This window comes from Microcaecilia unicolor, chromosome 5 (assembly GCF_901765095.1).
Source record: "Microcaecilia unicolor chromosome 5, aMicUni1.1, whole genome shotgun sequence".
NCBI classification, from domain to species: Eukaryota; Metazoa; Chordata; class Amphibia; order Gymnophiona; family Siphonopidae; genus Microcaecilia; species Microcaecilia unicolor.
The window spans coordinates 76258232-76282092 of NC_044035.1; the positions used below are offsets into that span (position 1 = coordinate 76258232).

Genomic DNA, 23861 nt, shown 5'->3' on the forward strand with positions numbered 1-23861 from the left:
AGAAAGCAAACAATATAATAACATAATACAGTTTATACACCAAGTATAAGCCTGAAAAAACAGGTGCATTTTCAGCTGGAATTTCAGGCCAGGTCAAATTCTTAGGGGGTCTTTTACTAAAGTGCGTTGGAGTTTTTAGCGCATGCTAAATGTTAGAGACGTCTATATATTCCTATGGATATCTCTAACATTTAGCACACCCTACATATTAGTGCGTGCTAAAACCGCTAGCGCGCCTTAGTAAAAGAGGCCCTTAGTTCTCTGCAAAATATGAAATTTATGTCTAGTTTGGGCAGAAAGTGATTTTATTAGGAGCTCCTGTAATGAAGACTAGGTATAATTTTGAAAACACTATGTTTTAGCAGTAATGATTTAATTTTGTTAATAATAAACCTTTAACATTTCCCTTTAAGGAAAAATCTTCACCACCTCTACCAAACAGGTAATTGCTACTATTGCCATTACATACTATTTGGTTGTATGCCAGTATGATTAACTTATGCATGTTTCTTAGAAAATGAAGAGATTTGAGGATGGGGGTGGGGAGATAATGCCTCCATGTACTATAATAGAGAGTGGGCTTAAACTGAGATGAATGTAAACATGTCAACAGGTTAATATTTTGTGGCATGATTACTAGGAATGTAGGTGAATTAAGTTACAGTGACTACTAAAACAAAGCAGTGGAAGACAGCATTAAAGATTTTTTTTTTTAATGAGCCTCCTGCTCTTTTGAGCTTTAGGCTGAGCCAGGGTGCAGTACATGTTGACCTTTTACTGTACCATGGTTTACCATGGGAGTCGCTATTATCTCAGTAGTGCAGGTTAGTGATTCCTGCAGTACAAGAATAAAGCAGCTTGCAATAAACCTCACAAGTTGCATTTTTCTGCTCCCTGGGAGCAGATTTTAAAGGGAATAGTGCAGCTCCCCCCCTTCCGCAGCGACAACTCCAATCCCAACATTAACAAGGACCTGTAACTTGTACCCCTCCCCAAGACCCTCCCACCTAACCTATATGCCCTCTAGACCTAATGTAAGGGATTCTTAGTGGTTTAGAGTAGGACAGTCAGGAATAATCCCCAATTGCTCCTGCCCATACTAGTGCTAGATTTGAAATTGTGGCCATGACCTCTAGCAGTCGTTCTGCAGTTCTTTTACTAGCGGGCAGGCTGCCTTATAAAAGCTTTTTGCTGGCTGGCAGTGATCCCTTACTCTGGGGTCCAGGGGCCCTTCTTTGGGCCTAACTGCTTGTCACCAAGGTAAGGACTCCTTGCAGAATTTTCCTCTATCTCTGGCACACCATGGCCTTGTTGGATTATTTGTAGTAAATAATTAGCAGATTTTATACACACAGCTTCAGCTTTAGAAATGTTAATTTCTTTTCTTCATCTCTCTCACATACACCCCAGAATAATTCACTGCTGAATCACTTTAAAGTTGAAGTAACAAAACATCTGTTTACTCACAGTTTTAGTCAGATTGATATTCAGACAGGCTTATATATACATAATACTATACATTTGGATTATCAGCTCTTTCCATGTGCTTAGATGGTAATGGATGCTCACACCATAGATCCTCAGCTTAGGAGAGACCATGAGCTCCATGTGCTGTGCCTAACCCCCACAGGAAGTTGCATGGGTGTGACCTCCCTAGGTAATTCACATCAGAGGTCACAGAGTAATCACAGAGAAAACAATTGGTGACAGACAATGCATGTAAAATACAATACATTATTCCAACAAACCCCTTCTCATGCATAACTGTCATGCAATTATTAATTCATACAAAGTCCAAGCTTTATTCGCAGATTCTCAAAACGTTCTCTGGGTAACGGTTTGGTCATGATGTCAGCTGTCATCTCACTGGTGTGACAATAGTCTAGACTGATGACCCCTTCTTTCGCCAGCTCTCGCACGTTGTGATATTTCGTTGCGATGTGCTTGGTGCGTGACTGAACCTTGTCATTCTGTGACAGTCTGATGCAGCTCTGATTATCTTCCATTATCTGGATTGGTCTCTGTTCAGCTATTCCAAAATCCAGCAAAAGTTTTTCAATCCACATCAGTTCTCTGCATGCTTCTGATACAGCCACATATTCAGCTTCTGAAGAAGACAGACTCACAATACTTTGTTTATGACTGGCCCAAGAAATTTGTACATTTCCATACATAAACACATATCCACTTGTGGATTTATAATCAGAATGATCCCCTGCCCAATCTGAATCACAGTAACATATTAGTTTTGGATTACTATTGGCTGAAATCTTTAATTTACAATCAATGGTACCCTTTAAATACCTTACCATCCTTTTAACTGCAGTCCAATCTGATTTGGTAGGTGAGCTGACCCTTCTGCTCAAAATTCCTACTGCATTTGCTATATCAGCCCTGTATGTGGTAGTCAGATATAAAAGCTTACCTATGGCTGATCTATATTGGATATTATCTGGTAAAGGTTCTCTTACTGTTTCATCCTTCAGAAAATCAGTGATCATGGGAGTGCTTACAACTTGGGCATCTTGCATACCTAAACTTTCAATAAGCTCATTTATTTTCTGCTTCTGGCTTAGAAGATAAGAACCATCATTTTGTTTCTCAATTTCTATACCAAGATAGTATGACACATTACCAAGTTCTTTTATCTCAACATTCAGGTTTAAATATTTTACAATGTCCTTGTACTCTTGCTCACTTTCGCTTGCAATGAGCAGATCATCAACAAAAGCTAAAATGTATGCATATTGTCCATTTCTGCACCTAGTGTACAAGCATTTATCTGCTTCACCTTGCTTAAATCCTAAATTTGTCAATATTTCATGCAATTTGTCATTCCAACATTTTGCACTTTGCTTTAATCCATAAAGACCTTTGTTTAATTTACACACTAGCTGTCTTTGTTTTGTATTTATGAAACCTGTTGGCTGTTCCATGTACAAGTCTTCAGTTATATCTCCATGAAGAAATGCTGTTTTCACATCAATGTGGTTGACTTGCATGCCTTTTGAGACTGCAATGCTCAGAAGTGTTCTAATTGTCGTGTGTTTCACTACAGGTGCAAACACTTCATCAAAATCTTCTCCATATTTTTGAAGATATCCCTTTGCGACTAATCTGGCTTTATACCTTTCCACTTTTCCTTGTGCATTCCTTTTTAACTTGAATACCCATTTGCATCCTATAGCTTTCTTGCCAGGAGGTAATTTTGTAAGAATCCAAGTCTTATTTTTATGCAATGCATCAATTTCTTCTTGTGCAGCTTTACGCCATTCAGCAGCTTCTTCTGCTGGCATTTTCTCAATCTCATCCCATGTTAAGGGCTCTTGAGCTTCTGCTGACTTTGTTAGGTAAGACAGTCTTGGGGGTGGAACACCTTTGTTTTCCCTGGATGAGCGTCTGACAACAGGTTGGTCCGACCTTTCCGCATCCTCTAAATCTGAGAGTCCTTCTCCAATTGATTCCCCTTCTCCAACTGTACTGTCTCCTGCAATGATCCTTTCTGTGTCTGCTTCCTCTGCCTGTTCCTCGTTAGATACAGATGAGTTGCTTTCAGACATCTGCCTTGGTATGGCATTTATATACACTGGCATGTCTATTATGGTTCTAGTTTCATATTCTGGATGATAAGGCTCATCTGGGATAATCCAGCCTTTATCAACCCTTTTGTTTTCATCAAAATATGTAACATGTCTTATGCCAACAATGCCAGTTTTCAGATTCAAAATTCTATATACTTTGTGTCCTGGAGCATAGCCAACTAAAATGCCCCTTTCTGTTGTGGAATCCAGCTTATGCCTTCTTTGCTTTGGTACATGAGCATATGCTGTACTTCCAAATGTTCTTATGTGTGACAGGTTTGGCTTCCTACCATGCCATGTCTCATGTGATGTGCGCTCAGCGCCTTTAGTTGGCATTCTGTTTTGCAGGTACACTGCTGTGAGAATGGCTTTCCCCCATAGTCTTTTAGGGAGATTGCTATCTGACAGCATACATCTGGTCATTTCCACAAGTGACCTAAATTTTCTCTCTGCAACAGAATTTTGCTCTGGTGTATAAGCTACTGTTGTGATATGCTGAATGCCTTCTTGTTCTAGAAATGTGCGCATGCTTTGTGAAGTGAACTCACCACCATTGTCGGTCTGAAGAACCTTTGGTTTTCTTTCAAATTTATTGCTCACCATGGCTACGTATTTCTTCAGCATGTCTGTGACTTGACTTTTTTCTTTCAGCAAATAGGCCACACAATATCTAGAGAAATCATCCAAGAATATTAGCACAAATCTGTTATTTCCCAATGATGGGATATTAAACGGTCCACATAAGTCACTGTGTATTAAGTCCAGTACTTTATTACTCCTATTTCCTGTGTATGCAGGAAATGAGGGTCTCACACCTTTTTGAGTAACACAGTCTATGCATTTCTCCATTTTACCAGTATCTGCACTTATCTGAATGCCTGTGGCAAGTTGCTTACTGTAAAGATCCTGGATCACCTTAAAATCACGATGTCCCAGGCGGCGGTGCCAGATTTCCAGACTACATTTACCATCATTCTTCCTTACTTGCGCCATATGTGAGGCTTCACCTGAAATGCTCAGTTTATAAACATCATTATGCATAAAAGCTTCAGCATACACTTCATCATTTTTAGAGATTGTGCACTTACTGTTTTCAAAATGAATCGCAAATCCCTTCTTATCTAATGTAGATACACTAAGCATATTGCAAACTGCTTGGGGAATATACAAGACATCACTTACAGGAATTTCTTTAACTTCATTAGACACTTTGCATTTTAAGAATCCAATGCCTTTTGCTTGGATCTGAGTAGTCCCTGCGTTTGCAGTTTGAAGAATACCTTCTTCTGGACTCATTTCCTGAAAGAAATCCTTACAATTGGTTAAATGACATGTGCTCCCCGAATCCAAAATCCAAGTACTTTCATTTGAATTATTATTTACCATAGTCAAAGATTTTTCTACCATTAGAAAGCTCTTATGTTTATCATTGTCTTTTGTACATGTCCTGCTTGGAAAGTTCTTTTGTTCAATTGGCTTAGGTGAGCTAGAGGGGGTGTTTTGTGTTTCCTTACACCATTTAGATACATGTCCCTCCTTTCCACATGAATAGCAAATCAGCTTGCCCTTGGGTGGAGTTTTCCCATAGCTCCGCCTTCCTCTGTTCTTTGCCAAGAAATTTGTTTCATTTCTCTCTGACTGTCTTTGAGAACATATCTCCTCAGAATCATTAATTATGCATTCCTGCCTCAGTTTTGATGCTGCCTGTTCAAAAGATTGCCCTTCAATGGCTTCATTTACAGACTTAAAAACATCAAACTTCTTTGATAGTGAGGTAAAAAGAAATGCTCTTTTCAATGCATCACACATGGGAATTCCAGAAAGTTCTAACTTTTGAAATGAAGACATAAGATGCATAATGTGATCATTACATTTACTTTTATCCCTTAATTTGGTTTCATTCAACTCTGCTAACCAAATTGGTTGCTGTTTTGCATATGTAGTTGCATACATAGTTCTCAGTTTATATAAAATTTCGTTTGCTGTATCTTTTGCCTCCACTAATATGGCTTGTTTCTCTGAAAGAGCTTCAAAAAACATGCACTTCACATAATAGTTTGCATTGTCCCATTCAGCCATATTTTCAGCTGTTCTGTTTTGGTCTAAACATATACTTAATTTCTTTGCTTGAAGGAGACATCTGAATCTTAGTTCCCACTGCTGATAATTAAATTCAGTTAATTTAGGCACCTTGAGAGAGTAGAAAAATGGTGAATTTCCTCCCTCAGCCATTTCTTAGCCTGTTTGGTGTGTGGGGGGAGAGAGAGACAGACTGAATCTTTCTTTTAAAACTTAAGAGAAAAATTTGGCTTTTTCACTGCCTGGTAATATTTCTCCCTTTTTCAATTCCTGGGCTGGGCCCATAACCCTTTTGTTGGATTATTTGTAGTAAATAATTAGCAGATTTTATACACACAGCTTCAGCTTTAGAAATGTTAATTTCTTTTCTTCATCTCTCTCACATACACCCCAGAATAATTCACTGCTGAGTCACTTTAAAGTTGAAGTAACAAAACATCTGTTTACTCACAGTTTTAGTCAGATTGATATTCAGACAGGCTTATATATACATAATACTATACATTTGGATTATCAGCTCTTTCCATGTGCTTAGATGGTAATGGATGCTCACACCATAGATCCTCAGCTTAGGAGAGACCATGAGCTCCATGTGCTGTGCCTAACCCCCACAGGAAGTTGCATGGGTGTGACCTCCCTAGGTAATTCACATCAGAGGTCACAGAGTAATCACAGAGAAAACAATTGGTGACAGACAATGCATGTAAAATACAATACATTATTCCAACAGGCCTAGTGACACCTCACTTTGGGGTCCAGGTACTTCTCCCTGAGTCATGGCTGCCTCTCAGTAGGGTGAAGAAAGAAAAGGATACCCCAAACCCCTCCTTTTTAAAGTTTTTATATACTGTTGCATTACATAATTGTAGCACCTCCCCTTTAGATGCATCACATTCTAATCTCTTCCCAATATACAGATCCGGGGGGGGGGGGGGGCGGCAGGTGTCGGATGTCACGCTCATCTCTTTGGAAGCACAGGCTGATAGCACCATACAGGAATCTCAGCTAATAAACCAATGGGAAAATTAGTGGGGGTTGGGGGATTGAGAGTATAGAATGGCAACCCTCTGCCCCCCCCACCCCCAAATACTTTCCCTTTGAAAACTGGCAACAGGTAGAAAAGACTGCACCTCCTTCATGTGGATAAAGCTTCAATGGAAAGCTCTCTTGAGCAGGGACTGTCCTTCCCCATGTTTAAACTTGTACAGCGCTGCGTAACCCTGGCAGCGCTATAGAAATGCTAAGTAGTAGTAGTAGTAATGGAAAATAGAATGCATAATCTTGGAAACTGATCTACACACATTTGACTCTGCCACCTAAATAACCTCTGAGAACTTCTCCTTATAATGTGGAGGTAATTCTATAAGAAGCCATCTAAAATTAGGTAGCGAGCATTGCACATAAATACAGATATTCCACCAGCATATGAACACATATGTAAATGACAATAATCTGACTGCAAGCTATTCTGCTCCCATGGCAGAGTTGGAGCAAAGTGTAGGCTGGTGCACATTTGTGTGTATAATTTATGGAATGCTATAAATTACATGTGCATCTCCCAATCCTAGATATTAGCATTTTCTCCAGCTCTTTGGCTGCCGTAAGTGCTTGAATCTGAACACATACATGTGTATATAACACATAAACGCGTATATACCCAGTTACACTGGTATTCTCTAAAGCAGGGGTTCTCAACCCAGTCCTCAGGACAGACCTAGCCAGTTAGGTTTTCAGGATACCCACAATGAATATACATGAGATAAGTAGTGCATGCAAATGCATCCTCTGCATATTCATTGTGGATATCCTAAAAACCTGATTGGCTAACAGGGGCATTGTCGATATATCTAAATCCAAATTTTGACATTTTGCAGAAAATGTCCAAAACTCCAGTAGCGAACATGACCATTTTCAAACCAGAACAATGTCCAATGTTTTGTTTTGAAAATGGCTATTTGCTAGATGTTTGCATGCTCAGTGCATCTATATGGACCATTTTCGGGGGAAAAAATGTCCATGGGAAAAACGCACAAAAACAAGCCATTGGGATGAATGGGTAGGGGGGGGGGGAGGTGCCAGCATTCTTAGTAGACTGGCCACACAAACATCCCAGCAGAGCAGTGGACTTCACATAAAAGGTCCCAGGTACACATCTCACCAGTATCCCTTTATATGTTATGATGAGCCCTCTAAAACCCACCAAAAACCTACTGTACCAAATTGTAGTCCACTACAATAGCCTTTATGCCTGCAGGTGACACTTTTTTTTTTTTTTTTTGTTACATTTGTACCCCGTGCTTTCCCACTCATGGCAGGCTCAATGCGGCTTACATGGGGCAATGGAGGATTAAGTGACTTGCCCAGAGTCACAAGGAGCTGCCTGTGCCTGAAGTGGGAATCAAACTCAGTTCCTCAGTTCCCCAGGACAAAAGTCCTAACCCTAACCACTAGGCCACTCCTCCACTCCTATATGTAGGTACAGGTTTTTAGTCAGTTTGAGGGCTCACACTTTCTACCATAAGTGTAACAGAGTGGATTATGGGCCTGGGCTCCCTTCTCTATGGTGAACTGCACCGACCACTAGGCTACTTCAGAGACCTGCTTACTGCTCTAATAGGATTGGCCATAAAATCTGAAATTGTCGTAGAGGCTGGTTTGTACAGTTTCTTTCACATCTTTCGGGGGTGGGAGGGGGTCAGTGACCACTGGGGGAGTAAGGGAGGGTCATGCCTTAATCCCTCCAGTGGTCATCTGTTTGAGTACCTTTTTGTGACTTAGTCGTGATTTGAAACAGGTCTAGACCAAACCATCTAACTTTAATCCCCAGACATTTTTGCTTTGTTTTGGGAACACCCAAATCCAACCCTCTGCCACTTTGTGCCACTTTTTGGATGTTTTTCTGTTCTGAAAATGAGCCCCTAAGTGTGTCCTGAGGTATGGGTTGAGAACCCCTGCTAAAAAGGAAAGTCGATGCCTATTATTTTGTATAGAATACGCTCCAAATAGATTTTCCTAGTCAGAGTTGTATGATGATTAATAAAAGATCTAGAATTAAAATGTAAATCAAAAATGCAAAATCTTGAAGCAATAAAACAGAAAAATAATTCTCTACAATTTTATCTGAATTTAATTTGTTCTTTTATCATAGGGGGTGCTATTATGATTATTCTCACATCATGTTCTTTCCATTACTATAGGACAACAAAGCCACTCCCTCCCAAACCCACACTGGGGTTGAATCTCCCACCCCTATCAAATCGGAATGCAATCAATGATTCAAGCACCATGGACGCTCCCAGGTATTATGCAGCTCCTGAAAAAAACCAAGAGACAGATGTACCTACAGTGATAGTATACAAACACTTGACTTGTCAAGTAGCAGTGAATTATATTTAGAAATCATTAGTTTACATTAATGTTATATTATGATGCTTTAATTCCAAAGAAGGTGAAAAATCATTTTTTATTCTGTAGCCAGGGGCAACCTTAAGGTTGTGCAGGATCCATGGCAGATAGGAAGTCCAGGGTCCCCCGTCTCTACATTTTTTTCCCTTGTAAGCAAGAGTGTCATGCTTTCTGGCAAAATATCTGTACTGTGTTCCCTAGAGGTGAGGCACAGGACCCAGAGAAAAGGGAGAGAAGAGTCCAGCAGAAGTCATGGATTTCTCTGTGCATTTCTTATTTTTCAATATTTTTTAACTTGAATTTTTGATAATTTTTTTTCATATAACATGCATGTGCACATTACTACATATGACCTAAACATCACCCTCTTCCTTTACCAAGGGGGAGTATGTGTTCTGTCATACTGGATCTTGGAAAGAAGTAACATTACTAAAGTTATAACAAAAGAGAAACTTTAGCCAGCAATTTTAAATTTCCATTTTCAAAAGATGACAGCAGCACTTTTGTTTATCCCCTTACTTTCCTTTATAACATATCTAGAAATGTAGCCCAGTGTTTTTCATAAATCACGTTTCCACTTTTTTGTGAACAGCTAGTATTTTCATAAATCATCATATCTTGGGCCTTCTGTAGCAACTGCTGTATAAGATGTTAATACTGGGGGTTTCCAGTTTCTAATTAGTACACATTAAGCTACTAACATTTAATTGCTGAACATGATTCTTAAATATGCCCAGATTTTCTTTCTCCTACTTCATACCCAACAAGAACAATTTGGGGCTCGGTTCTATTGGTTTATTACCAGTTCTCTCAATTTCCTGAATGACATTCTCTCCAGCAATTCAGAGAACGTCTTTTACAACCCCCAGTTTCTTATACTGAATTTGTCTGCAAGGAACTGTAGAACGCATCTGCTACCATACCGTTACATCTTATTCCACTGATTTGTCAGGCATCAAATTGTCTATACCCGTACTCATCTATAATGACGAGCTTCTTATAGGTACTGACCATAAATATACAAACAGGTGATATGGTTTTTAGAGAATATTCTTAGAATTCTCTGGCTTCAACTAATTACCGATGTAGCAAGTCACATATACTGTGTGAACTCCAGTAAACCGTACTGAACACTCCATTCAAAAACAAACATTCTTGTTTATTGTCTAAAACATGAATTCTGCCATGACAGCACTGGAAACATAATAGTTTCACAAAATCTATGCAGTTGATGCACTAGTTAGAAGGCACTTAAACCTCGATACTTAATTTTTTCAGACCCAGGCATTTTGTTCTAATTTATTGAGCTTCCTTATTAACAGGTTAATATCCCACATAGTACCCAGTGTAAGTAGTTTAACTGCAGATTTCCATAAAATGGATCTGATTAGATTTTTCTGGCAATTTCTCTAGAGCACACACATGCTCTCAAGGCCTGTCTGATGTTAAAGGAGCTCAGACAACACATTCCCCTCTTTTCACTTGAATGGAGAACTTTCTTGCTATGGAAAGCTCCCACATAGGAGTATGCAACGGCTGAACCACCGAGTCAATCATGGATGTGATGGAGTAGACCTAAAAGTGAAAATAAATGCTTTTATTCACCTGGGCCCTGGGACCTTTTACCTCATAGGACAGGAACCTCAGATGCAACAGTTTCTCTTATTTAGTAAGAGTCTCAAATAGGCCAAGTAGTCTGTGGCTCAGGAGCGTAGCCAGACAACAGATTTTGGGTGGGCCTAGACAAGAAGTGGGTGGGCACCAAGTGTTCTCCCCTCACCACCACCACCACCAAAAAAATATCTCAGCTGGTGGGAAATCGCTTCTTTCCACCTTAGCACTCTGCAGCAGGCATGTGCTAAAAACTGAGAATGCGCAGGTGTCGGTATTGTGGAGAGTAGCGTTTTTGTTACCATCAGGGGAAAGACTTCAGCTGGTGGAGCTTGGAATCCCCACCAGCTACTGCTAAAAGTGTGTTACTGTTGGGTGGGCTTGAGCTCTAAGTGGGTGGGCCCTGGCCCACCCAGATCCACCTGTGGCTACGCCACTGTCCTGAAGCCTTTTATTTGCCTTATCTGTGAGTAAGCTCCTTGAAGCAGGGACTGTATTGTACATGCTGTGTTCAATTAGTAGGGGGAGCAAAACGGTAAAGAGTGGAATGGTGCAGAAGCCTAATGGTTAAAATAGTAGGCTGAGAGCTAGGGGAGCCCAGTTCAAATCGCACTGCAACTCCTTGTGATCTCAGGCAAGTCACTTAACCCTCCATTGCCTCAGGTACAAACTTAACCCCCCTCCCCAGCATTATGCATTCCTCTTCCCCAAGTCATTGGTTACTTTGGCCACAGTGAGTGTGATTAAGAATTAGAAGTGGAGAACGCACATTTTTAAAGCTACGTTGTTTTGCTTTTTTTTAAAATTCAGTCATGTATTAGTTGTGGGATCCATGAAAGTTGAACACTACTGAAATTTTAACAATCAGTTCTTGGTGTGGTTTTTAAGCCTGTGAAGTGAACTGACCCTTACAAGACCTACCACTTAAATTTCTTTGGAATACAAGTGGAGAGAGAGGGTTCTGAGCTTAAAATTGCACTCCAGTAGAAGGTTTTGATATTCAGTGAAAGTACATACAGCAAGCTTTATTCTAGATGTAACCAGCATGCCAGGGAGGTCTTTATCATTCATTCCAAAACAAACAGCCATTTTATTAGTGTGGTAAAGTTCTGCACTTGCCGTGCTTTAAGGGCAACAGTTAATACACAGTCAGTGCATAGGTTGTGGCATAAATTTTTTTTGGGGGGGGGAGGGGCATGCCCTGCATATCCCTCGCTACTCCTGCACAGAAAAGTTCTTTACTGCAGTTAGGGCCCCTTTTACTAAGCGGTGATAAAAGGGGACCTGCGCTAGCATCAGAGTGTGTGTTTTTTCAAGGGGGGGAGCACTTACCGGCACCCATTGAAGTGCTGGTAAGGACTCTTGCGGTAACCAGGCAGCGTGCAACACTGCCTGATTACCGCCGGGTAAACACTGGTGCTGCAAAAATAATATTTTTGTATCGCCAGAAATGGCGTGCGCTAAGAGTAGGAACTACCGCCGGGCTGCTGCAGTAGCCCGGCAGTAGTCCCGCAATAGCGGTTAGCCCACGTTGGGCTTACCGCCGCTTAGTGCATCCATGCCTCCTGCAGAAGTGACACTGTAGGGAAAGTACCATCCAGTCATTGCAGTGCGCAGTCCCTCAGCCCGCCCAGTTCCCATCCCCTAACAAGGCATGCAAGCGCGCAGTTAACATGCAAACTAGCGCATCCTGTCATGCCAGTGCAGTAACAGTTACAGAGCTAACGGCACCTGCTAATTTGCATGTTTACAACTTAGGGTAGGTCAGTAATCAGCAGCGGCGTAGCCAGACAACAGATTTTGGGTAAACCTAGGCAAGAATTGGGTGGGCACCAAGTGTTCTCCCCTCCCCCCCTCCAAAAAAAGAATTATCTCAGCTGGTGGGAAAACGCTTCTTTCCACCTTGGCAGCAGGCACACACTGAAAACTGAGCATGCGCAGGTGTCGTAGAGAGTAGCGTTTTCGTTACCATCAGGGGGAAATCTTCAGCTGGCGGAGCTTGGGATTCCCACCAGTTACCACTAAACATGTGCTACTGTTGGGTGGGCCTGAGCCATAAATGCTGTGGCTAGTGGGGTGCCCTGCCCCAAACATAGCCTGTAGGTTCTCAGGTCTTCTGAGACTCAAGTCTGGCTCCAGCCAGACCTCAGCAAACCTCCGCAAGTCTTTTAAAAAGAAACAGAGTTGGCTTAACTCAGCCAGGTCACAGCAGCTAAACACATTCAGTAAATGCATTGCCTTGTGCTTCAGTTCTTCCTTGCCTGGGCTGGGCTCCTTAACCTTAGCCTGGCCCTGTCTTTTAAATTTCCAGGTATTGACTCTGCCCCTCCAGGCTCACTTCCTCCTGAGGCGGGATCAGTGCTCTTAAGGAGGCCCAGGCTAGCCTAGTTAGAGAGGGGCAGTGTTCTATAAACTCCCTCACAGGGACTAATTTAAAGAGTTGCATGTGAGATCAGAAGAGTACATGAATATAATCTCACTCAGCTAGGGTAGGAGTGGATAAGAAAGTGCTGCTACAGTATGTGCAGTCAGTGTTAGTCCTTGTATTTGTATGACCAGCAAGTTAATTATGGTATATTAATAATATCATATATCAAATACATAATACTAAACTGTACTTGAGACTTTTTTTTTTATTTCAAAAAGCATTTGAGGGGTGAGTGTGGAACAAATTTAGTTAATTTGGCTGCCTGCTGTAACAAAACTCTGTCAGCCCGATATTCAAAACGATTTAGCCGGCCGCTGTTATAAAATAGTAAGTTCTTATTTTCTTCAATGCTTTTTTTTTTTCACAGAAATGTTTTGCCTCTACCTAGGAATCTTTCTCAACCAAAAATAGTAAATCCTGTAAGTAAATACCTATTTTAAATGTTATGTTTGAGTTTTGACAGTACAGCATCCATGTTTCATAAATTACTAATGTATCTGACTCATTAACTCATATAGGTGCTCATTTTCAAAGCATATAGACTTACTAAGTTCTATGTAACTTTGTAAGTCTATGTGCTTTGAAAATGAGCCGCATAAAGTACTGAGAGATTAGCCAAGCTGGATGTATTATATGGAGAAACATTTTCGATATGATGTTTAAATTGGCTTTGGCTATTTTGCTCAAAACATTCAAAATTCAAGTGCCGAATATAGTGATTTTCAAAACAGCAAAATGTTAATCTATTTGTTTCAAAAATGGCCTTTTTGTAGACGTTATTGTACTCTGTACTTTTATCTTTTTGGACCATTTTCAAAACAAAAGTGAAAAACTCACAAAATCAAGCCAATGGGGAAGTAGGAGGAACCAGCATTCTTAATAGACTGGCCACACAGACATCCTAGCAGAGCAGTGGGGCACCCTAGGGGGCAATGCGGTGGACTTCACAAAAGGTTCAGGTACACATCTAATCATTGCTCCCTTATAGTGTATGGTGAGCCCCCCAGAAACTTATTGTACCCAACTATGCACCACTATAATAGCTCTTATGGCTGCAGGTGCCACCTATATGTGGGTACAATATGTTTTTGGTAGGTTTTGGAGGGCTCACACTTTCCACCACAGGTACGAGTGGATTATAGTAGTGGTGTAGCCAGACTTTGACAGAGGGAGGTGGGGGTGGCAGAGCCCAAAGTGGGTGGCATATTTTGGCCCGCCTCCCCACCGCACCCCCCTCCACTGCACAGACACCCTGCCGCCACTGCCGCGCATCCACATCATCTGAAGCGTTTGTTCCGCGCTGGTCTTGCCACATTGACTGCCCTGCTCCTTTCAGTCATGCCATGCACTCTCATTTTAATGAAACTGAGCATGCGCAATATATACCCAACTGGGCACTTTAAAAAAAAAAAGCTTGAGGTATGTGCTAGGAGGGCACCCTGCGACTCAGGGGAGGGGAGGCAAAGCTCGGATCGCCATGCATTTCTTCAGGGACCCCACAAGACCTGGGTCCATCCCCGCGGGTTCCCTGCAGACCTGGAGGGGATCCCTGCAGGATTCCTGCAGTACCCGTGGGAATCCCGCCATCTCTACTGCTGTGCAGCTCTCTAATTCCCTTAAGAGTCTACATTAAGGGCCTGCTATACCCAAACTATGCCCTGGCACCACATACTTTCTAAACATGTGTAAATACATACCATCTTGTCAGCTTGCGTACTTATATTGTGTTTTCAGCCACATGATTTCATAAGTGCCATTGTCTGTGTGTAAAAACATGCTTCACATGTGAAAAATGCATTAGAAAATGACCCACATTATGAGTGGTATTATATTTATTGGCACGGTTAGAAAATGTATTTAAGTACTAAAATATGCTAAATCAGGTGATCAGCATATGAAAGACAATAAAAACGCCTACACAGAGCTATTTGAGGAAAGAAAAACATGCAAATCATTATAAAAACAGTAATATTTCCAGTTCTGAGACAAGATGCATTTTAATTTCAGGAGCTGCCACAGGACGATGAATATGTAATATGTGAGGACAGTAAGTGTATTTTAATATGATGCAGTCTATTGTTAAGATATATTTTACATTATAATCATAATTGAGCTGGTATGGTAGGTGTCTACTATTTGCATCTTGTTTAAAAATTTTGCCAACGTGCTTGAAAAGTAAGTTTGAACCCTTAATTATTAGCATTTCTGCTCTCAAGTTCCAAATTTGTGCTACTTTGCCCATTTGTTTTACCATGGGTACACGTGTGTGTTTTAAATGAAGAAAGGTGCTATTTGTATATTTGAGGAGCTGCAGACTTAGATAAAAGCAGTGAAATAAGGTTCTTTTACTAACTTAGAAAAATTAATATTTATCCCTCTAAAATATTGACCCTTTATCTGGAATATATAAATACATCTAATTAACTATGCATATGTGTGCATATATTTATTTATTTATTTATTTATTTGCCTGTGGTACACAAAAACCTATACAGGCTATAATATCAGTTTTGTATAAAATATTTATATCAGTTTAGAAACTCAGAAAATGTATCTTTACAAAAGCAAATGTAATGTACAATAAACAGCATAAATAAATTTTGCAACTGATTAGTATTAACAGAATATTCAAAGCAAGTTTTATATTCAAGATACAAAGCTTAATAAATAGTTCTAAGTAATACACATATTATTACTTCTGTCATTGTCAATGTATTATTGACTGTTTTTTCATTTATCTACTATAGCAACCACAATGTGCTGCCCTCCCTTGTCTCCTTTTCCCTTCCAACCTCTTCCTTTCTGCAAGCCTGATGCTAAGTTTACCTCCCTTCCATTTCTGTTTGTTTTCTGTCGCCTAGTCCCAAGCCTTCATCTACGAACACAGAACAGAAATATTTGTTAATAAATTCTGCTTTATACTTAACCTCTATGTATTCTCCCCCTTCACCCTTGAGTCTCACAGTGCCACTTTTGCATTGCCTCCTGTCACTAACATATCTATGTCTTGCCCCCCCCCCCCATTTCACTATAACTGACTATTTTTTTCTTCCATTTGCATCTTTGCTTTTCCAACTACTTTCCCAGCTTCTCTTACCTTCTACAGATATTGTTCCTTGCTGACTCTTTCTGTGATCTCTTCAGCTTTTGAAAAGCTAACCTTTTATCCCTTCTTTCCTCTTACTTTAATTTATTTTCCAAACAACTAGAGGGGGGTCTTTTACTAAAGTGTGCTAGCATTTTTAGCTCTCGCTAAAAATCAGCTGACTCTAAACACTGAGATGCCATTATATTCCTATAGTTGTCTCATTATACTCAGCTTCAGATTCACCTTAATAATATCATTTTCAAAATATCATGGTCTAGTTTAACAGAGACCCTTTAGTAAGATCATCAGACCCGCGTAACTACGTCTATAATGGCTAATATGAGCCAGGCATATTTCAGAGGTAGTACCGCAATCCTCATCGATCCTTACTACTATGCATGTTAACTGAAGCTTAAAAGCTTAAAGCTAAGTACTAAAACTAAATAGATATTAAGCTGAATGATAACTAATGAAAGTAAAAAAGGTTTTGAAAAATTAAGCTAGTAGTAAGGATCGATGAGGATTGCGGTACTACCTCTGAAATATGCCTGGCTCATATTAGTCATTACAGACATAGTTACACGGGTCTGATGATCTTACTAAAGGGTCTCTGTTAAACTAGACCATGATATTTTGAAAATGATATTATTAAGGTGAATATGAAGCTGAGTATAATGAGACAACTGATTGAACTACTCCCTTCACCAGTATAAACTTATATATGCCTAGTGAATACATTGATTATATTCCTATAGGCATCTCACCGTTTAGCGCAAGCTGATTTTTAGCTCAAGCTAGCGTACCTTAGTAAAAGATCCCCTAGGTTCATAACCCATAACAGGGTGCCAAGGTCCTTAAGAGCCACAACCCAGTCAGGTTTTCAAGAATTCCACAATAAACATGCATGAGATTTATTTGCATACAACGGAACCAGTACATGTAAATTAATCTCATAAATATTCATTGTGGAAATCATGAAAACCTGTCTGCGTTTTGGCCCTTGAGGACTGTGGATGCCCACCCCTCCATAACACATCTACTATCAGCTTTGCCCCCAGCTTTTGAATTTGCCCTAGATTTTCCCATCTTGCTAACAACTTCTTGGTGTAGTCCCCCATCCTGAAGTCTAGAACCTTGCTTTTGAAAGAACCATCTCCACCCATGTCCTAATACTGAACACCATCAAGTGATCACTGGATGCCAGATGATCGCCCATTACAACATCAAACACCATCAGTAAGCACCAGGTCCTGTTTCCACATGGGTTGCCAGAACAGTTGTCCTTGCAGAGAATGCAGGATTTCCCTACATCCACATTAACTGCAAGCAGGATACCCTAATCAACATCCAACCAACTGAAATCATATATCAATAGCACTTCCCTTTTCATGCCAATATTGTGAATGTCTTCAATTGAATCTTTTTCTTCTGCCTCTGAGAGAGGTCTGTATATCACACCAATGTAAAACAGATGTTCCATTCTCTTTTTCCAGATTAACCTATACTGCCTTCTCCTTACTTTGTAAGCCCTCCAGTTCTATTGGTTTATTCTTTCCAACCCAATGGAAGTTGGAAAGAATTATACAAAAGGGGTTAATAAATGCCTGTTGGTCAGTCTGTCCAGGGGAAAAATAATTTTCCAAAAAACATGGAATGGGTTGAAATTTGGTATGAGAGGAAAACCAATGAAAAGACACATCAGTTTGGAAAATGGGCCAGATAGGGCTGGGGTTACCGGAGGAAAAAAAAATGACCCAATACATTTCTATGGGAGAAGCAATTCCAACGTCTGTAATATAGAAACTTACATACAGTGAAACATAGCAGTTAGGGAATTTCAAAATGCCTCTCCCCACCCCCAAACTGCTCCACCTATGAAAATTACTTCCCTACCTCTGCCCTACCCTCCTAAAATACCCCATAACTGTCCCAAAATACCTCCAAAAGCCCCAACTGCTCTATGACCCAAAACTACCCCTAAAACAGCCACAATGCCCCAAAATGCCTGAGTCCTAAAACTACCCCCTGCAACAGCCCCTAACCGCAAATGTACCCTCCCTTCCACACAGGCACAGACCACATAATTACACTTTCACCACTTGTTACATATCGTAACACTCCTCCCTTTCTTCCTACCCTGTTCTTCTTGAAAAGATTATACCCCAGTATTACTATAGAACAGTCATGGTTCTCCATGTTTCACATCTCCCTGGTAGCCACTAAATGCAAGTCATCCTGTTCTATTACAGCCTAGAACTTTCTCATACTATGGGCACTAGTATATACAGAGGTGTATTTTCAAAACACTTAGGCTTACAAAGTTACATAGGAACCTATGACGTGCAGGATGTCAGACTCACAGAAGCAGAAGCCTGCGCAGCCACATTGGTGATCTGCAAGGGCCGACTTCTACATGGAATGTTGCTAGTGGAATAGCAACATTCCATGTAGAATCTCAAATAGTAGCAACAGTGGAGGAGTGGTTAGGGTGGTGGACTTTGGTCCTGGGGAACTGAGGAACTGAGTTTGATTCCCACTTCAGGCACAGAGGCAGCTCCTTGTGACTCTGGGCAAGTCACTTAACCCTCCATTGCCCCATGTAAGCCGCATTGAGCCTGCCATGAGTGGGAAAGCGCGGGGTACAAATGTAACAAAAAATATATATATATCTTATGAAGGGCGGTTATATAAAGTGCTGTATTAAACTAAATTGATATGCCCCCTTATAGCATTACCCTTGTTGTGTGCCCAGAGTTGCATACTACTCTTGCACCTGCTCATAAGTGTTTATATATCCTGAAATAAACTCCAGTAACTCTATAGGTTCATTCTGTTTAAACATCACACTAAGTAACCACTATTACAACAATGTGAAATGGACCACCGTAGCTCATTAATCATGCTGATAGGAAACTATTGCATGAATATTTTTGAATCATTGATCAAAAGAACATTAATTAGTGCACAACTCAAAAGCAATAAATATCCAAGTTTTGAAAATCAAAAATTTTAATTATGTATCAAAAATTATTCTTAGCTTCATGTGAAGACTCTTGTTGATAAATTGTAAAATTTCTTGTTCGAATACAAATCTCTCCAGATTTCATATTCAATAGCAGTCTATCCAAATATCTTCCTTTGAACCATATAAACACCGCTGTAATATGTTTTGAGTGTTATTAGACTCTGCTTCAGAATTCTTATACATACCAATAGTACATTTCTTTTGATCCAGTCCACTGCATATCTTGTGTCTGAAGAAAGAAAATGGTGTTTTGGTGATATATCGCAAACAAATAGCACGCTATCAGCCAATCAATCAATCTTTAGCCTTCAAAAGGAACAATCAATGTTTAATTCAAGATATTAAGTAATGGGATTTGATATACCACCTTTCTGTGGTATATAAGCAGTTTACAGTTTATATAAGTACAGACATCTAATCTATCTCTAAATTCAAGCCCTGAGGATATACTGTATTCAAGGTATAGATCCAATAGTGCTCTCTAAAATTCAGATTCGGGAGTTTGATATATCACTCGTAAATGGCATTCTGTAAAGGTGTTTGTGTGTTCTAAAAAAGTTCACCATGGGGAGTTGCTATCATTTTGGCTTTCAGTTTACTTTGATGATCAGCAAAGTGTTGATTGACTGCTTTGATAGTTTGGCCCACATATATCAATTTGCAAAAGCACATAATCACGTGTACAGCATATGAAGAATTACAATTAGTGTCTGATTTGGCAAAATAGCATACCCCATTTTGATTATTATCCCCATGATTATTTATGATGTTCACAAACTATTGCCACAAGTCAAATGAATCTTACCAATTGGTTTCAATGATATCTGAATTAATTTTCCTAATGTTCCTTCCCATGTATAAGCAATAAGTGGGCATTCAGAAAACACTTCATGAAATTGTACAATCAGCCAAAATTGAAATATCTAATTTGTTAGTTTTGATCTACCTGAAGTGAATGGTAAAAGAGCTTTGAAACATCTTTCTCCCGATACATAAAGAGTAAATCCCTTTGAGTAAAATATGCTCTCAAAAAAGCATGATGAACATTGCCTAATGGGTAGCCCCTCAAAAAAGAAATCTTAATTTCAACTATTTCTTTTCTTTTATATTCATCTAAAGTAGAGCATAAATGTCATAAGTGTAGGAACTGGCTGAGAGGAAGATGGGGTTTTTTCAGATGAAGAGAGTGATGATTTTCAGACTGAAAAATTTATTCCTTTCAATGCTTTTTCAATGTAAAGTGTCTAGCAACTGTTTTTGGATTTACAGATCTGTAAATTAAAAAAAAAAATCAATAACAATCGAATCACAGTGCACAGTAAATTTAAGATCCTTATCTTTGCGTTCAACAATGAAAGATCAAATTCAAGATCTTATTCTGTACTTTCCCAGAAGAAAACAAAATCTACAAATCTTCTCCAAAAGTGCATGTTTGAAATCCTTATGAAGGGTAAATCATTTTCTCATTCAGCTAAACATTTATTTTAGAAGCTGAAAACCAGCATTTAGATATTCACATTGCATGGAGTTATTTGCAACTGTCAAAGTTTTGAATGGTGAAAATGGGTGCAGCATGGGGGCCGAACCCTAATGATTTGATTGGGAAGGCTAGATTGGTAGAAGGTCATTTTGATGAGTAGCAGGTAAAAGATGTTGGTGCTCCTGATCCTGTTGTTGTCTGTAATTGAGTATCCTTTGATAGAATATGCTTCAATTGTGACTATTCTACAGTGTATGAAGCCAACTAAGTCTGTGTTAAATGCATGCTTTTCCATGGTATTTTGACCAATTGCTGAAGCTGTGGCTCCCTCTTTAGGCTTTATAGTGAATTCTTCTTTGTCCCTGGGGGTTTATCCAGATGCTTTGAAATTGGCTGCTGTGAGCCTGCGGTTGAAGGCTGAAAAGTTAGATCTACGTTTGTTAATGTAATTATAGGCCAATTTCGGTTTTGCCTATGATGGGGAAAGGTGATTGAGAAGGTGGTTTTGGAGCATTTGGAGAAATTTATTGAACAGGCTCAAGGACTGGATGTTTTCCAGTATGGGTTTAGGAGGGCACGTAGGATTAGATTCCTTATATATAGAATTGGCACCAAATGAAATACACACAGTTTATAGAATATGCCACGCGCCCGCCCGCATGACTAAATTTAGTCACGGGCAGTTATACCAAGTAAAACTTGGCGTAAATGCTGATGCCTAAATTGGGCACAGACCTGTGTGTATTCTATAACAATGTGCGTAGATTTTAGAAGCACCCATGACTTGCCCATGGCCGAGCCCCCTTTTCAACTATGCAACTTAGAATTTACACAGATCATGTTATAGAATACGCTTAGACAGTCGTGTGCGTAAATCCTAATACCAATTAGTGGCAATTATCGGCACTGATTGGCTTGTTAATTAAGTCATGTGCGCAAATCCTGAATACATCTGGATTTGCCCGCGTAACCTAAGTTGCACTATGTAGAATCTGGGGGATAGTGTGAAAAATGTTAACAGTAGATGAGTTGAGAAGAGGAGTGGATACAGGGAAGGTTTTTTTGTTTGGTGTCGTTGGATATCTCCTCTGAGTTTGATATGGTGGATTTGGGGCTATTGGTGAATAAATTAGGGGGATTAGGTGTTCAGGGCACAGTGCTTGAATGGTTTCAATCTTATCTGTGTGGGAGAACTTTGCAGGTGTGTAGTGGGGGTGCTATGTTGTCTGTTTATTTAGCCTCAAGAAGAGTCCCACAAGGATCAACTTTGTCTGCCCTATTATTTAATATTTATATGTCATATTTGGGGCAGGTTTTTCGGTATTTAGGAGTTAACTATAGGATGTATGTGGATGACATACAACTCTTTTTTTTTTTTTTTTTTCCGGTACAGTCTGAGGAGGAGGTGAGATTGAGGATTCAATTTTGTATGGTTTGGATTGGTACCTGGATGTGTCATAAATGTTTAACTATGGCAACAAAACAGACGTTATGATGGTAGACAGGAACACAGCTTTGTTTTCTGTGACATCTTGTGATATAGCACGGGTGAAGATCCCTATGAAATCTGTTTTACGGAGTCTTGGTGTTCTTTTGGACCCCATGTTGTCCTTCAGAGAACATATTGGGCTGGTGGTAAGGACCTGTTTTTATTATTTACATATGTTGTTAAGGCTGAGGTCAATGTTAGTGTTATGATTTTAGAATTGTTGTACAGTCTCTGGTGTTGTCCAGATTGGATTTTTGTAATGCCTTGTTTTTGGGGTTGGCAGCAACTCGTTGCAAGCAGGGGCGTATCTGAACTGCGGCGGTAGGGGGGGGCCAGGGCCAGAGTGAGGGGGCACATTATAGCCCCCCCGCCGCCGCTGCCGATCCCCCTCCCCCCAGCCGCTGCCATTGCCAACCCTCCCCCTCCGTTGCTCGCCTACCTTCACTGGCGGGGGACCCCAACCCCCGCCAGCCGAGGTCCGCGTCCTCCTGCCCCTGCCGGCTGCCTTTAAAGAATTCCGTCAGCTGGCGGGGGACCCCCAACCCCCGCCAGCCAAGCCGAGGTCCTTTCATTTTTCCACCGAAGCTGGCGCCGACGAAAGTTTCTTTTGAGTCTGACGTCGCTGCACGTTGTACGTGCAGGACGTCAGACTCAGAAACAGAATGAAGCTGTTTCTGAGTCTGACGTCCTGCACGTACAACGTGCAGCGACGTCAGACTCAAAAGAAACTTTCATCGGCACCAGCTTCGGTGGAAAAATGAAAGGACCTCGGCTTGGCTGGCGGGGGTTGGGGTTCCCCCGCCAGCTGACGGAATTCTTTAAAGGCAGCCGGCAGGGGCAGGAGGACGCGGACCTCGGCTGGCGGGGGTTGGGGTCCCCCGCCAGCGAAGGTAGGTGAGCAACGGAGGGGGAGGGTTGACAGCGGTAGGGGGGTCCAGGGCGAAATCTGCGGGGGCCCAGGCCCCTGAGGCCCCACGCAGGTACGCCCCTGGTTGCAAGGCACTGCAAATGATACAGAACTCTGCAGTGCAATTGATTTTTGGAGTTTAAGAAATGGATGCATGTATTGCCATTGTTGAAGCGGTTACATTTGCTGCCTGTTAAATATCAAATTGTATATAAGATTTTGATTCTGATTTATCAGCTTTTGTATCAGGGAGATTCAAAGTATCTGAAAGATGTGATTCGGTTTTATACTCCACCATGTGCCTTGCATTCAGCTACTGAAAGAATCTCTGTGTGCCAGCACGATCGACTTTTCATGGGGCAGAGTCGGCAGCTTGTGCATTTTCAGTAACTGGCCCAAAACTGTGGAATGAGTTACCAGGCCATGTCTGTTTTTGGCAATCTCTGTAGCATTTCAAGCAGGTGCTTAAGACACATTTATTTATGCATGCATTCCCCAATTCTGTGGTTTGAATTTGATATTGTGGTACTTGACTGTTTGTAGCTATAAGTTTCACGCAGAGTCTGATTAGTTCGTTATTTTGTATTAATAAATGGATGTGCAAATCCTGATTTTATAAAACTGGGATATAGATGTCAAATACTGTAGCACATCATTCTGGCAAGGGGGCATGGTCTGACCAGGACTTAGGGAGGGGCCAAAATGTGGATATTCAACTCCAGTTGCAGAAAGGGAAGGGATGTCTTTATCCAGAAAGATGGACATTGG

General features: G+C 40.6%; 1 protein-coding gene across 1 annotated transcript in view; it reads left to right on the plus strand.

Annotated features, from left to right (window-relative positions):
• The window catches only part of BLNK (B cell linker), a 370897-nt gene that overhangs the window by 293107 nt on the left and 53929 nt on the right, over positions 1–23861 (plus strand). The window contains 4 exon segments of the mRNA XM_030202997.1: positions 414–442; positions 8858–8959; positions 13472–13523; positions 15112–15151. Coding sequence (XP_030058857.1) covers positions 414–442; positions 8858–8959; positions 13472–13523; positions 15112–15151 — 223 coding nt within the window.